Source organism: Heteronotia binoei, chromosome 5 (genome assembly GCF_032191835.1).
Source record: "Heteronotia binoei isolate CCM8104 ecotype False Entrance Well chromosome 5, APGP_CSIRO_Hbin_v1, whole genome shotgun sequence".
Taxonomy (NCBI): domain Eukaryota; kingdom Metazoa; phylum Chordata; class Lepidosauria; order Squamata; family Gekkonidae; genus Heteronotia; species Heteronotia binoei.
The window spans coordinates 114898302-114915109 of NC_083227.1; the positions used below are offsets into that span (position 1 = coordinate 114898302).

General features: G+C 43.3%; 1 protein-coding gene and 1 non-coding gene across 2 annotated transcripts in view; one reads left to right on the forward strand and one right to left on the reverse strand.

The window, feature by feature from the left end:
- Positions 1-16808, reverse strand: part of CDHR2 (cadherin related family member 2) — a 44516-nt gene that overhangs the window by 16577 nt on the left and 11131 nt on the right. The window contains exons 5-18 of the mRNA XM_060240192.1: positions 16416-16469; positions 15862-15951; positions 11938-12027; positions 10786-10911; positions 8827-8970; positions 7720-7795; positions 6422-6528; positions 6102-6332; positions 5640-5801; positions 3725-3892; positions 3435-3496; positions 3070-3313; positions 814-1053; positions 124-193 (exon numbers count right to left, since the gene is read on the reverse strand). Coding sequence (XP_060096175.1) covers positions 124-193; positions 814-1053; positions 3070-3313; positions 3435-3496; positions 3725-3892; positions 5640-5801; positions 6102-6332; positions 6422-6528; positions 7720-7795; positions 8827-8970; positions 10786-10911; positions 11938-12027; positions 15862-15951; positions 16416-16469 — 1864 coding nt within the window. The remainder of the gene's footprint in view (positions 1-123; positions 194-813; positions 1054-3069; positions 3314-3434; positions 3497-3724; positions 3893-5639; positions 5802-6101; positions 6333-6421; positions 6529-7719; positions 7796-8826; positions 8971-10785; positions 10912-11937; positions 12028-15861; positions 15952-16415; positions 16470-16808) is intronic.
- LOC132573084 (U6 spliceosomal RNA) lies at positions 15562-15672 on the forward strand. The gene has a single exon (XR_009555490.1). It is a non-coding gene; the product is annotated as a U6 spliceosomal RNA (small nuclear RNA).

Below are 16808 nucleotides of genomic sequence, written 5' to 3' on the forward strand. Positions count from 1 at the left end.
AGTTTCAGAGAAAAGCAAGGTACAAATACAGAAAAAAAAAACAGCAAACACTATCACATTGCTACCCGAGATACATCCTGGATTCCCTTCCACCTTATACTACAGGTCAGTGATACATTGTACCTTGCAAACCCTCTTGAACAGAGAAGACATACAGTGAGCTGTTGAATCTGGGTGCATTGTCATTTTTATCCTAAAAAAAAAAGAATACAAGCTGGTAAGAGGGAATGCCACATCCAATTCCATGCTTTCCATGCTTAAGACAACATGGGGCTTTTCAAGCAGCAATGGCACAACTATAGGCATTTATGGTGAGATTATGTTCTACTAGGATTGCCAGCTCCAGGTTAGGAAATACCTGGAGACTTTGGGATGGAGCTTGAGGAATGCAGGGCTTGGGGAGAGGAGAGACCTCATTAGGGTGTAATGCCATACAATGCACTTTCCACAGCAGCCATTTTCTCTAGGGGAACTGATTGCTGTCACTTGGAGAACTGTTCTAATTCCAGAAGATCTTGAACCACAAGCTGGAAGTTGGCAACCTGATGTTCTACAGATAGGCAGGAGACGGCACAGATGTTAAGAGCCCCACAGAATGGCTACCTGCCTGAGTCATAAAGAGAGTGAGTGTCTATGTTCAGGTCTGAGTGGTGATATAGGAGTTGTGTGCCCCCCCACCCCACCCCCCAAAAAAACCTGGCTGAACACTGGATTATTTTATTTGAGCAAGACTAGGCTTGCTGTTTATATGTGCTAATCCGCCTTTTTAAAGCATCCCTTTTCCGTTATACTCCTAGCAGGGAACGTAATTACCTCCACAGTTATGGTGACATTGACCATGGTGTTCAACTGCGGGATGCCCAAGTCATGCACAAGCACTGTCACCACCATGTTGCCTGCAAGTTCCTTGGGGATTGCCTCTCGGTCCAGGGGCCCTCTGCTGCTCAACTCCCCTGTGTTTGGGTCAATTGTGAAATTCTTGCTGAAGCTACCTGGCATGATCTCAAAGACCAAGCAGCTATTATTGGTTCCTGGAGCATCCTTGTCAGTTGCCTGGGAATAAAAATTTGAGTTGTTAGTTGTTGAGTTGAATTATCATAGTGAGATGGAATACATCACAAGAGCCAGTTTGGTGTAGTGGTTAAGAGCAGTGGACTCTAATCTGGAGGCCCAGGTTTCATTCCCCATTCCTCTATATGTAGCCTGCTTGGTGACCTTGGGTCAGTCACAGCTGTCCCAGAACTCTCTTAGCCCTCCAAGGTGCCTGTTGTCAGGAAAATAAGGGAAGGCAATTGTAAGCTGCTTTGAGACTCCTTAGGGTAGAGAAAAGTGGGGTATAAAAACCAAATCCTACTCCCTCTCTTCTCACCTCAACTAATCTATAGTTAATGGGGTTTAAGCTGAGATCAGGGCATGCTACCTCCTATTTCTAGTATAGTGAACTCCCTCTGTGACATGGCTCAGCATTTTTGGTCCTGAAAGCCACAGACCTCTCAAAACTGGCACACCAAAAGACATGTTCTTTTTTTCACAAATAACCACATGCCTTTCCATACAATGCCTCTCCCCCTCATGCAGTTCCATACATCCACTCAGTCTCACACAGGGTATAGATTCTCTTTTACAAGAGATGCTTCTTTTCCTCCCCAGGCAGGCAAGTTACGAATAAGAAGCAAGGAGACCAATGCCTCTCTTCTTCCCTTGGAGTAATTTATTTGGGAATATAATATAATTCAGCAGCTACTGAAGTGAGCTCCAGTGAATTCCGTAAGTGTGGCAGAGCTAACACAGCACGTCCTTTGTAGGATCTCTTGCCAGCTTCAGTTCCCATAGCTCAAAGACCCTCTCACCAGAATCTTCCTTCCTTAGAAAGACTTGCTCAAGTACCTGATAAATTCCATTCCTGTATAGCACAGCTTATTGGAGAGTAAAGCTAGGGCTGGATCAAAAAACATAGAGGCTTCTACAAGGGGTGGGGTGGAAATGGCAAGGTTGCTTGATAGCTCTTAGGAGAGTGTCGCCTATCAGCCAATTTCCTCCCTCCCCTTCCTCCAAAGACCTCCAAGAAGTATACATAACTCTCTCATCTTCCAATTTACCTTCCCAACAACCCTGTGAGTTAGGGTAGGTAAAAATGGCACGGCAGGCCCAAGGAAGCTGATCCAGTCTACTTCATGGTGGGGGTTACATTTGAACATGGGTCTTCCCAGTCCAATGCTCTAACCACTGGACTACACTGACTCTGACAATAAAAACAGCTGCAGATAAGAGGCTGGAAGAGTCATTGAGCAAAGCCAGTCCTTCATGCAAGGACAGTATGTTCTCCACACACTACAGTGGAAGAACCTCTAGGAAAAACCAGCATACCAGCCTTGAGGTTCCTTAAAAAGCAAAAACCACAATGTGCTGTACAGACACCTATTAATAAACCTAAAATTTATTTTTAAAAATGGTATTTCACATTCTTACTGGCTGTGCGGTGTGTGTGTGTTCCTTTCTCATTCAGAGAAGGAAATGGAAGCTGACATCATGTGAGCTGTAGGGGCAAAAGCTAGCAAATGGTACATACTTGGGATACAGCCTTGGAATTGTATAGGACATCTAAGACTTTCCATGAATCTCTCTCCCTGCACCAAACCCCAGAACCTCTCTCTGGTTCCCATTTATTTCTTTCATTTAAAGCATAAACAAGAGAGACATGACAGTTGTGATCCTTAAGTCAACACTGCCCCAGATGTGACATTCTGCCCTTGTGCAGCAATCCTACTGATATGTGGAATGCACATTAACGTGTGATTAATATTTAACTCACAACAATTTGAGAAGCATCACAACCTTAATTCAATATTGTGGCTGGCCTCAGTCATTTATGCAGGTTTGGAATGAAGTCGACAGACAATTCTTGGTGGAAAGGAGTTTTTGACAAACCAAGGATAAGTGTGGATATATAGGTGGTATGAGTGATGTCTTATGAGTTAACTGTAATCTTGCTACTCCTTAAAAGTGCCCGGAAGAATAGAACAGCCAAATGCAGAAGCACAAGGAAGAAAGCTAGTGTTTTAGCCTTACCTGGATTTGGACGCTGAATGTGTCCTGGCCTTCAGGGACAAATTCTTTGTAAGAACCTGTGACAATAGGAGGATTGTTGTTTATGTCAACCACAGAGATCTCCAGCTGTGTGGAACCAGATAAGCCACCCCCATCTACTGCCTGTAAAGTGGCATAATAGACAGGTCCAGTTCCCCAATCCAGTTTGCTGCCATTTGCCACCAGCACTGTACCACTTGTTGAGTTCACTATAAAAGTGGACCGTCTGCATGGTAAACAAAAAGACAAATCCCTTAGGCTTGACATACAACAATTCCCTCCAAGCAAAAGAGGGCTCCAGCCCTCTTCCACTCCTCCCTATTACTATGGCAATCATGGGAACATACATGCTGTCAGGCAGTAGATAATAGGTGATGTCTCCATAAATTCCACTGTCTGGGTCTGTAGCCTGCAGGAAACAGAAAGCATCAACAGATTATTGTCATCATTATTCACATACTTCCACATTAATCCCCATGGATGGCTACCGGCTTTTGTGCTAGGGGTCTGAAGGAGGTCTATGAGTCTGGTCATAAAGCCTCTGTCTGTTTCAGAGATCACAGTTTCCTCTTATCCTATCAACCTCTGTTCTTGCCCTTCCCTTCCTCGGCCCAAGTCAGCAGTGCAGCTTTTGTACCGTGATGCCAGAAGAGACAATGGTACCCGATGGGCTGTCCTCCAGCACATGAAGCTTGTACTCGCTTTGATTGAACTCAGGTCTGTGGTCGTTGATGTCAAGAAGATGGATGGTAACAGTGGCAAAGGAGCAGCAACTGGTTGTCCTTCGGGTGTCATTTGCTACAACCTACCAAGATTAGAAGAAACCAAGTTAGCCTCCCTTCAAACCCCTGTCTTTGGTCCCATCCTCATTCTCCTTCCCCTCAGAAAAAAAGTTACTAATGGGGGTACTGGGAGAGGGCAGGACAGAATCAACCAGCTAGATGCTGGTCTCCGAAGCTGCCAGTGCTTTGTTTCTTGAGTGGCAGAGGACACTGCAGCTTCATCTACTTGGCAGACAGTACTTCTCACATCTGGTAAGAGTACAGTGCTAATCGGGATGTTTTAATTCTACAAGAAGGTGCTCCCTTAACGGTGACAATACAGTTTGACAGCATTAATCTCTGAGCATGTCCTCATTAGGACAAACATGGTTCCTGTTTAGATGTCCTAGATATATCTTCATCTCCTATATTTCAGCAGGTAATATGAAGAGATGGTGTAACTTCCTCTTGGCAGCTTAGATATCAATTAATTAATTACAAAAACCACTGTAATAACAATATACATGATTTATAATCTTCATATAATTATCTTATAATCACATTAATAATGCTGTGTCAGCCAATCCAAAATATAATTTGTATTACATCAATTTCACATTGCACAAAATTATTCCAAAGTAGAATCACTCACAAAGCATCACTTGACAGTCCTCAATAGTAGCTAAAAAGTCCTTACAAAGTCCAAATTTCTAGTCTGTTGCTACCAGAGGAGACTTGCTGTCATATTTTCTTGACCTGAGTCTCTTCAGTTCCTTATGCAGTTCTTTGTTAACTTCAGCTGGGTGCATCATTGAAGTTAACAAAGAACTGCATAAGGAACAGAAGAGGCTCAGGTGTTCCATTCTAAAAGTATTTATCCTGTATGGAGATCTGATGTGAGTATATGGCTGGTTTTAATATTAGTTGCATGGCAGGAATGCTGCATTATTTTACACAAATTCTGCAATATTGTGGTATATAGTTACAGCTCAAGAGAATATTACTACACTTCAGTTTGGAGTGGTGGTTAAGTGTGCGGACTCTTATCTGGGAGAACCAGGTTTGATTCCCTACTCCTCCACTTGCAGCTGCTGGAATGGTCTTGGGTCAGCCATAGCTCTTGTAGGAGTTGTCCTTGAAAGGGCAGCTTCTGAGAGAGCTCTCTCTGCCCTACCTACCTCACAGGGTGTCTGTTGTGGGGGAGGGAGGGAGGTAAAGGAGATTGTGACCACTCTGAGACTGAGGTTTAGAGTGGAGGGTGGGATATAAATCCAATATTTTCTTCTTCTTAATCAGCTTCTGAGAAAGACTCCGAAACTGGCTTTTATATCAATTGCTGATGATGATATGACAGCAAGTCTTCTCTGGTAGCAATGGACTAGAAATTTGGACTTTTTTAGTTACTATTGAGGACTATCAAGTGATGCTTTATGAGTGATTCTACTTTGGAACAACTTTGTGCAATGTGAAATTGATGTAGTACAAATGATATTTTGGATTGGCTGACACAGCATTATTAATGTGATTATAATATAATTATATGAAGATTATATAGGTATATTGTGTATATTGTTATTACAGTGGTTTTTGTAATTATTTGGTTCTCACCTGCTGTAGCCCTCTTGTTTTGTTAGATACCAATTAATAGCTGTAAGGCAAGTAACTGTCAAGAAGGGCCAATGCAACAGAATGGGCCTAGAATTAAATTCAAGAAATAAATCCAAGATTTAAATCCAAGAAATCCTAGCTATAAATCCAAGAAATAAATAAATACATTTGTGCACCTCTTACCTCCACAGTCACAGAATGAGTAGGTATCTTTTCATAGTCCAAAACACTTGAAATGCTCACTAGCACCTGTACAGTGCCAACATTCACGATTTGCTGGGGTGTCACTGAGAAGGCAAACGCGTCTGGACCACGCAAGGACAACTGAAAGGTGCCATTAGAACCCTGTTCAGGAATGAAGGCAAGGTACTCAGAAACTCAAGGTTTTCAACACTTTGTGAGCAGTAACACAACACTTGTTCCAAATCTATAGTTTTCCTATTCTTCTGTTTATTTACTTCTGTTTAATTGCTTCTGTTTACTTATTTTTAAAGACATCCAGTCATTCCACTTATTCAATGTGCTTTACAAAAAAAAAAAAGACAAAAGTTTGCTTCTCAAGAAATAATAATTTTAAAAACCAAATACTATAACAATTTGAATTTTACCCACACAAAATTCTAAGAATTCTCCTCACATGCTCACCTTGTCTGGATCATAGGCCACCATGCTGAAGCCGGTCACAGGTGTTCTTGGGGAAGCATGCTCCTCTATCTGACCTGAAAAATTACTCACTGGGGAGTCTGTGAAGTTGCAGGCAGGATACTCACACGAATAGAACTGAGGGGTGTTGTCATTGAGATCAGTGACCTGAATTGTCACAGTGGTGCTCACCTGTGCCACCTGCTGGTAAATGTTCAAATCTTTTTCTCGAGCCTGTGTGGTAAAGCAAGAGAGACAAACTGAGGCAGCGGGATGGGTGAGGAAAATAGTTCCCACTTCTCAGAGCTGCTCCTTTTGCTCACCACAACTTGGAGTTGCACCTCTTCACCTGGAACACCTTCTCGGTCTAGATTGCCACTCACAGCAATTATCCCTGTGGTACTGTTGATTATAAACATGTCACTGGCACCTAATGGAGAGAAAATCTCACCAGTCACACTGAAAGGCAGAGGGTGTATCAGTTGGCTGGGGTAACTCACTATGAATAGATTTCCTTTAGATATCAGAAATGGAGATATTCGTGTTTTCCAATAACAGCAGGTGGGCGGGGGGAGGGGGGATCCAAGGAGTGATTGTAAAGGCTATCTGCCTAGCATATCATGGACTATTTCTACAGTTTGTCTTAGCAAAATGCACAGTGGAAAATTGTTATCTAGATAAGGAAGAAACCAGCATGATGTCTTTTGGCAAAAGAAGCAGGGCTAAGGCAGTCATGCTGGACACAATGGCATGACAAAGATGGGACATTCTGGAGAGTTGGGGTGGACACCATTTTTCAAGCAAGCAGCATCTCCCACAGTGTGCTTGGGAGAGGGTACTGCTTAACAAAATGTCTTCTAGGAGCAGAGCTCCAATGCACAATCTAGTAACCGGGTGCTCCTCATTTAGCTGCCCCAGGTTTTATGCAGCAGGGCAGAGGTACTCTGAGGGGTTGTACTGCTACCACTGTTCATGCTGATACAACTCAAGACAACCACTGCATTGTTGCTAGGGATGGACACATGGGTAACACATTATGGCTGATTTTGCCATCGGTGAAGAGAGCATGAGTGACTCTCTGGGAAAGAGGCAGGACCAACACTGATGCATAGCCCCTTCTCTATTCGCTACTATGATTTTCGATTTCAGTCCCTCTGTTTTTTTGACATTTCTATTCCCAGTTATTATTACTTTATTTATAGTCTGCCTTTTTCACTCAGACACAAGGTAGGTGACACAATATAAGGCAGTGCAATCAACAGGATAAGAAATCTAATAACCAAGGTAATGAGACCAGGATTACAGCAGTCTGTAATAAAGCATAAGTTTGGGTTGCCAGCCCTTGGAAGGCAATCCCTGAGAGACTTGGGGTGGGATGTAGATTCACTTAAACAGTGCCCCACAACATAGAAACATCATTTCTGGCTGCATAACTGGAACAGTGTTGTGGGATGCTCTAGCATTTCCGTAAAAATCTACAGTTTTACAATAGAGTATTAGGAAAATGCTAGAGTGTTTCATGACAGAGTGACATCATCTCTGGTTATATTTCTGGTTACACAGCTGGAAATGATGCTGTGAAATTGCTGGATTGCCCCACCTCCGCTCTTCTGCCACTCACCAATAATGTTATAAAAGATGACATCGTTCACTTCCTTGTCTCTGTCAATTGCCAGGACAGTCAGCACTGGGGTTCCCTAAATGAAGAAGCCTCAGTGAAGGCAGAGCCTTGTTTGCATACAGGAAAACCACAGCTTCACCTAATTTTTTCCAGCACTGCTTGTAAATGACTAATATATAGGGATTGGGAGGTCACACTTTCAGTGGCACAGATCCAAAACCTGCTAATTTCTACATATCGATCTCCTGTTAAAAGCAGCTACAAGAGGTGATTCCACTTGGTAGCTCCCTGTCTACCTGGCATGCATAAACCAGAAGGAAACTGTGCAAGTGCAAAATGAAGCATTTAATTTCTTGCGCCTTTCCTCAAGTCTCAATGGATTTAGCAAGCAAATAAATCAGGCATGAGGGTAAAGGTCACCACTCAGCTTAGAGCCAATAGGTGACAGTATGTGCTCCCAGCTCTTCTCAGAGGAATTCGCACAGCTTACCCTTTACACAGTTGGCTCACAGGCAGGGCAGCCCACAGCAAGATGCAGCGGGGCGGGGGGGGGAGGGGTGAGTACCCTCTTCAGACACTACCTGTGCATTGAAATCCCTTCCACCCAAACTGGAACAGGAGTGAGCTATTGGCCCTGCAAGCAACCAGACAAAAGCACAGCGTCTACATGCATGGCTTAATCCAGGTAATCAGGAATGTTTAACTCTGGGTTCCATCTTGTTGATTAGGATACACTGGATGTTCCCAAACATGGATATGTGCATACATTTTGTAAGCACGTAAACCCTGTGGTCAAATTCCAGCAATGGCAGTTAGGCCAGGTGGCTGGGCCAGTGCGCTCATTCCTGCTCCCCTTTACACATATTGATTTCAACCTGGGATGTCATTTGAAGAGGGCTAAGTTTCCCCTTGAAGTGATCGGGGTCAATCTGCAAGTTCATGATGCATTTTAGTATGAAATTACATATACCAAGGACCAATTTGTCTTAAAGCCAGCTACTCCCACAGATGTGATAACTTTTCTGTATCAAAATCAGCCATGTCAGAAGCTACAGAATTCAGACACTTGAGGGCTAAAACTAAAAGAGCTGAACAGATGCGCCTCACCAGGGGGCAATTCTCTGGTACAGAGCCTACATATGGCTCTCCCAGGAACTGGGGATCCAGGTCAGCCACATCAACAACAGTAACAGACAGGTAGGCTGTGTTATTCCGATGGACAATCACACCGTCCCATAATCCTCCACCATCCTGGAGAACAGAAAGACAACAAGAACTTGAGTTTGCCCCTGCCTTCTCTCTGCCTACCAAGGAACAGTTATTTCCCCCCAGGAACACATATGGAGCCTGCCTTGTGGAACATCTCCTGCACATTAGGCAACCCTTTCTTTTGACACTATAACAGGGGTGTCAAATGTGCAGCTCATAGGCTGATCTGTCCTCCACAGGACTTGTATGTGGCCCACAAGCAACTGGCCATCATCTGCTTCCTTCTCTCCTGCTTCCTTTGTTGCAGCTTGCTTTGCTAGTGCTTTTTGTATTTCTCCCATGCAATTCAGGCAGCCGAGCAAAGCAGCCTTTTGCTCTTTCCCTCCCCCTCTTCCTCAATGGAAGAGAGGGGGGGAGCCTGGCTGTGTAGCTCTGCTGTGTGATTGAGAGGCTGGGGTGCCAGGCTCTCTTAATTGCACAGAAGAGCTACACAACCAAACTCTTCCATTGTCTGAGGCTTTTCCTCCCTCCTCCTCTCTTGGGGAAGAGGGAGAGGAAAGAGGGGAAGAGCGAGAGGCTGTTTTGCTTGGCTGCCTCAATTGCACAGAAGAAATACAAAGACACCTTTAAGACAAATTAAGTTTTATTCAAGACAGGAGTTTTTTGCCTTGGTACAGAGTGTGTGTTTGTGTGTTTTATTAAGCTCATTTTACCAGGGTTCTCCTGCGTGAAATTGGGTTCCCTCCCCCTTTTTGCCATATTCATGCCCTTGTGATCCAGTCTTTCTCAATAGGAAAGCAGTGTGAACTATTTTTATTTTGCACTATATTAATACCCTCATCATCTAGCCTTTCTGAGAAAGAAAGTAATGTGAACCATTTCTTTTGCACTGTATTCATGCCCTCATGATCCAGTCTTTCTCAGTAGGAAAGCAATATAGACTATTTAGATGAGGAATAACAACAAGCCAATGAGGTGGAGTAGACTGAGTGTATATAAAGCATATTTCCATTGTAGACTGGGGATTTTGAACCTAGGCTTCCCAAATAGTAGGCTGATACTGACCATTATACATTGTTGTCTCTCTATTCTTACACCGCCTCATAGAAGTTGCAGTTATTTTTCTAGGGAAGGCTACAGTTTTGTAAATAAACACAAAGCCCTCAGTCTGTGGCATGGTGCCTTCACATATTCTTGACCAGCACACAAAGCAACTTATGTACAAAAGCTCACAATGCTCAATAATTTCATGTTTTCCCCTGGGTCCTAGGCCACAGCGCATTGACCATGAGATTTCTGTAATGAATGCCAATAAATCAAAAGTATGTTTGCAACTCAGAGATACACACCTGAATAGCATACTCAAGACTGTTACAGCACAGACATTGTCTCCAGTGTTTGTCTGTGCACTTTATAAAGTTTATATCTCTGCTACCTGGCATTACATTTTATGACACACATGGCCTGGCCCAACAAGGTCTCATTTATGTCAGATGCAGTCCTCATAACAAATGAGTTTGACACGCCTGCTTTACATTGTAAGGCTTCTAGCCTCCCCCCCCCCCCACACACACACTTTAACATAAAGACCTGAAACATTTCATGCATCAGCAAATGAGAGAGATTCAAAGGGAGGCGTATTGATACAGGCAGATATTGATGTAGGCATGGTGATGTTCAATGTAAGCCTCACTGCCTGAAAAGCCACTCTAATCAATCAGTGCAAATGAAGGTCAGCTCAGTGCAAACAACGGCCCCTCCCACAGTTTATTTATCTAAATATTTAATGGAGAGAGTTTCCCTTCCTTTCCCTCCTTTTCAATATTTTCCTTCCTCCCTCATTTGGCCCCTCCTTACCCTGGCTCTGATCTTGATTCTGTAGAAAGTGCTCTTGTTATTGTAACTAAGTGAACCATTCAACACCACAGTGCCATTGAACAGGATGTAGAAGAGCTGGTAATTTGTCTCATTGTTTGGAATGACCTGTGGATAGTGCACAAGGAAAATACATGAAGACTGTCAGAACCAAAACTCCCCCCAAAACAATATGAACCTTCTCCTAAGAATGTCTTTGTAGCAAAAGTACATGCAGGAGTGGAATGGGAAGCTGAAACAGTCCCAAGGGGGAAATGCACCAGGGTGGCCCACATCCTCCTGATGAGGTTCTGTTCTACCCTCCTTCTGCTCCAAACACAGAAACATCTGGAAGACTCAGACTCCAGCTCTGTACTTATCATCTCTTCCTCCTCCCACATCATGAAGCAATTATGGAGGGCACACACAGAAGAGTGTTGCCCCTAACCCAGGAGCCACCAGAAGCAGTCCCCAGCATATGGACTAAAGAGGCCTCAGCCTCCTGAAGGAAAACCATGCCAGTCATGGCATTTTAAAGGATGTGGCTGCAGTCAAAGTGTTGGCTGCAGTTTTCTAGAGCACCAGCCTACCAGGAGATGTCCTGATAAATTAAAAGGTCACTCCATGCCTGAGAATCTAGAAAGCTGTCAGAAATCAATTCAGTCAAACTCTCAGAAGAACATTTCAGTCTGGTAGAAAACCCAAATGAAGAATACCAAATCATTGACAATTTGCTGCCATTTAGTTGCATTTAGTTGCATTTTAAATTCTGTTATCCTGAGATGGGTCAGCCCACCTCACCCTGCCAAATGATAAGGCATTTACCCTGCTGTCTTCCTCAAGATGCTCAAGAGGCATTTGGCCAGATGTTCCTCTTGGCACAGCTTACAAGAGCTCTGTGCTTAAGAGGCCAGATGTGAGAAATGAATCTTCTCTTTTTCCAGGACTTATTAAGTGCCACAGCTCAGTGACAGAGTGTACAATTTGTATTCACTGGTTCCAGCAGTTTCATGCAGTTAGGACTGGGAGGGAACTTTGACTGAGACCCAGAAAAGCGCAGTCAGTCAGACTAGACAGGACTGGGCCTCTTTACTTTGTGTAAAGCAGTTACTTGCAATTTACATCTCTAGGGAACCCTCATGTTGTAATGCTTACTTCTTCAATTGTATATGACACCTGTCCAGCACTTCCTGTGTCTTCATCTTCAGCCAAAACTGTATAGATTGAGGAGCCAATTGTCATATTCTGAAAGACAGAGGACGGGTCACCAAGTTTGGAAAAGGTTCAAGAAAGGTAAGGGGCAACAGGAACACCACTGATTCCCACTTCATCTTGACCAAAGAAGGTCTTCAGTGGTCCACATAATATTATTATCAAAACTGGAGTATTTTACTAGTATCTCAGCTTACTTAAACAGCATGCTAGTTTTAAGAGATTTTATGCAGGCACGGATCCCTAAGGCGGTGCACGTGGGTGCATGGCATCTGCTAGTGTTTCCTGACGACTTCCCAAACAACAAAAATCCACCCCAGTGGAGTTGGGGGCAATTCAGAAGACATCACTTTTGGGTCTGCAGGCACCATCCATTGAGTAAAAGCGGTTTCCATCATAAAAAGATCCTTGGCTTAGAATTTCCCCAACATTTTATAATTGTCCCCAGCCCCCATGTCAGCCATCTTATGGTCATGCCCACCACCCATTCTCAAAATTCCAGTAGTACCTACAGGATCAATAAGGTTGGGGACCCCTGCATTAGAGCACTCTGATCAGAGAGGGATCATCCATGGATGTGGATGCATCTCTTATCTCCTCTGTTTCGGACAAATCTGGGATTCCCACAAGTGAAGTTAATTAGATTTCAGCCTGGAGCCCTAAAATAAGGAACACACTGGGCTCTTCTGAATTCTCATTTTTGTCACTCATGTGTCCTATTACTTCATTTTTTTCCCTTTTCTACATGTATTTTGCCTCCTATAGTGGTCAATTAGGTACTACATTGCTGTATGTCTGGCATAAAAACCTTCAGTTTAAATCTGCAGGAAGGTATGCCAGACATACAGTGATGTAATAGTGAAACCAACCAAAAGAGGGAGCAAAGCATGCACAGCAAAGAAAAAAATAATAGGGACACACATGCAACACAAATTAGAATTTTTAATTTTTAAATTTATTGTCCACCTTTCTCACATGGACTCAGGTGGATTACACATAGTGAGTTAGTACAATTAACAAAATTGGATATTCAATAACTAATGCATCAGGATATTAGACATTATATTGGGATATTAGAAGACTGGAACCATTAGAATAGGAGCATAGCATATTAATATGACTGAAGGAGGAGATTGGATTTGAACCCCACCGTTCACTTGGAGTCTCAGAGCAGTTTATAATCTCCTTTCCCTTCGCCCCCCGCACCCCCACAGACACCCTGTGAGGTAGGTGCTCTTTTGAGAACTGTTCTCAAGAAAGCAGCTCTTTCAAGAACTGTGACTGACTTAAGGTTACACCAGCAGCTGCATATGGAGGAATGGGGACTCAAACCCAGTTCTCCCAGATTAGAATCTGTGTTCCTAACCACTACACCACATTGGCTTTCTGTTTTAAGAAGAAATTACATAACAGAAATTATATAATAAAATCTTAATTACAATATGCTACTTACAGCAGTAAAGACCACAAGTTATCCACAAGTTATCCAAGCTGTGAAACCATTTTGTACAGTACAGCCTTACTACCTGTGCAGAAAAGCCTCTTGAGTAGTTCAGTTTTGCATGGTTTGCAGAAGGCCATGAGAGATGGAGCTTTCCTGACCTCTTTGGGCAGGTCATTTCACAAGATGGGAGCCACAATGGAGGAAGCATTGTGTATGGGCAGTTTGTTGATTTTGCCCAATTGCAGGGATCATCTCATTTCCTCTCCCCACTATTTCCCCTTTCCATTCCCTGAATGTTCCACAAGTTTCCCCCCTTTTCCTGCTTCCTTTTCTCCTTTTCACCTGACAGCCAACCTACCTTTACCTGCCCACTGTCTGCAACTTTCCCTCACCCTGGCAGCCTCCCCCAGGGAAAATTTTGCTCCGTTCCAGCTACTGTGCACTGCCAGCTGGCAGCCCACTTGCATGGTAGGGAACCTACAAGACTGTAGGAGGACACCTTTCTTTCTCACATATCCCCCTCCTCCTGGAGACTCCCATATCCTCATCTTTCCATGATTCCTTTTTTCCTTCCCATCCACCCACCCACCTTTTAATTGCTTCCATCTCTAGCTATGTTTATTACTCATTTACTTCATTTATACTCCACCTTTCTCCACAATGGGGAACCTAAACAACTTACAGCATTCTCTTCGCCTCCATTTGATCCTCACAACAATCCCATGAGGTAGTTAAATGGCCCAAGGTCACTTAGTGGGCTTGCATGGCAGAATGGGGATTCAAACCTGGGTCTTCCAGATTCTACACCAAAACTCTAAGCACCACACTACACTGCCTTTTGTAGAGTGACTGCTGTTAAACTGCTGGGCCTGCCGAGTCATGCAGGTCAGGTGGCAGCAATTGTGCCGTGGTCACTACTGGACCTGGATCCATAGGTCCTCTCTAAAAGGCCAAAACAGCATTGGAAATGGCCCTGCCCCTCCCCAGTCTTTTACTGACAGAAACCGAGACTGGAAGGCTTGAAAATACATAGTTGCCTAGCCGGGCCACTGAGGACATTTGTTTCTTAATATTACAGATGCTGCTTCTATTATACTAGGTGGGGATGGGTTTCTAAGCCCTCAATACAAATGTTTTAAAATTTAAGATTTTTTTCTGCAAACATAGGGCTTTTCTCAGATTTACTGAAATATCAGTTTTGTCTGTTCATGGCCCCAGTCTCTGAATTTAAGTATCCACAGAAAAGGCCATGGTGAGAACTAGATATATTGACAAGTGGGAACCAGCAAGGAAATTGTAGGAGTAGCAATCACATTCCTCCACTTTTGCTTCCTCACATCTCTCTCTCTCTCTCTCTTTCTCTCTCCCCCTCCCTCTCCCCCTCCTCCAATACCCATCTTTCTCTTGTTATCTGTCCTTCTAACCCCTGCTGTCATTTGTTCTCTCTCCTTGTTTCTGCATCCCTAATGCTTTCTGAAACTCTTTTGTCCCCTCATGCCCCCCCTCTCTCTCTCACACACACACTGTCTTTCATTTCTCTTTCTTTCTCCAGTCCTCCAGTCCTCATGCACACCCACAAACTGTGGTAAATTTCTCTTTTTTTCTCAGTCCCTCTGGTCTCTCGCTTATACACTTGTTAATTTTTCCTCCATCCTTTCCATCTCACATACACTCAGTGCTTACCTTCTCTCTTTCCTATCTCCCACCCACCCACCAGGCCACCCACTCACTGACTCCTGCTGTTCCTGCTTCTGTAGCTCAGTGGGAGAGGCACCAGTTCACACTCCTTCCCTTCCCACCTGCCTGCCCACTGGGAGTGCAGCCATGCCTCAGCCGCCAGCTCCTCCTTTTCCACATTTAGCCTCCACCTGCCTAGCTCAAGTGGTGGCAACAGTTACTACTCCAACTCCTCCTCTGCAAGGAGGCCAGCTGGCAGAGTTCTGTTCTGTGCACAAGCCAGATAGCTGTACTGTGGGGTTTGTTTGAAGTCCTCAGATTTTTCTGCAAACCCGGGGTTCCCCCATGTTTGTTGAAAACTCTTCTTTCTGTGTGAATGGGCCCAATCTGCAGATGCCCCCCCGCCTCACTGATATATAAATACAGTAAAATAAAATTGATTTTTGGTGCTTGCTTCAGCAGCACATGTACTAAAACTGGAATGATACAAAGAAGATTAGCATGGCCCCTGTGCAAATTCATGAAGGTTGATTTTTGCAGTTACAATACATGCATTTTCCATGAGTATTTCCATATTAACTATTTTTGTGAGTTCACATGAAATTAGTAGCAGTTTCTTGAAATAAGGAACAGGAGGTAGGTCTACACAGTTGATTCCCCCAATTAGGGAGAGGAACTAAAACATCACAAACTAAGACAGAGAAGTCACAATTTAAATCTGAGCATGCAGTCTGGTGCATATGTACCTCAAGGACATCTGTCATGTATGGTTCATTCATAAATATTGGCATATTGTCATTCTGGTCTTTTACTATGATGGTGAGTTTTTTAAAGACCTGTTGGAGTGAGAAAAGAGATTAATAGTAATTTAGGAGATTAGTGAGAGGTTTCAACTCTCCAAACAGGAGAACACCTGGAATACTGGAATATGGTGACTTGATGTAAAGGAAGAAAGCACCTGTACATCTTTACCAATTGTATGAAAGAGGAAATATCAACAAGTACAGCTGATCATGAATAGATGAGAAGAGGTGAATCAGCAGTAGCTCATTCTTCTACACAATAATGAAAGTTACAGAAGCCTTGTTATCCTTTGCATCATTATGAATTCATGACTGAAAGCCTTAGTTTTCAGAAGCCACCACCAGTGGGTTTATTGAGCATGATTTAGCCAACCTTGGCTTAGACCAACAGTTGCTGCTCCTGACAATCTGAGAGTTGGAACATGTGTCTTGATGGATTTCATAAGTCCCATGCATGTCACCTATACCATCTTACCCTAACAAGTTTCCTCACTTACCGGAGCATTTTTCTGGTCATCTACGGTAGCCTCAACCCTAATCAGCTTTGTTCTCTAGAAGGAAAACACAGAGTACGAGTGCTTTGAAAATGAGCCATGTCAAAAGGTAAAAAGAACGATTCCTCGGGGGTAGGTCTGCCCTCAGTTTTAAAATTAAGTCTGTCTACCTTGCTTGTAACTGTCTCACTGAAATAATACAAAATACTGTTTCTTCCAAAGGCAAAACTATTAGATTCTTTGTAGGAGAAAAAGTTCTGAACCAGGATCAAAACTGTTTTGGTTAGATTTCAGATTAGATCAAAGACCTAAATAACATTTATACAGGAACCTAGCTTGAAGTCAGTACATGAAAAATAAAAGAAATCTACAATATTCCTGAAAGACTCTGTCTGC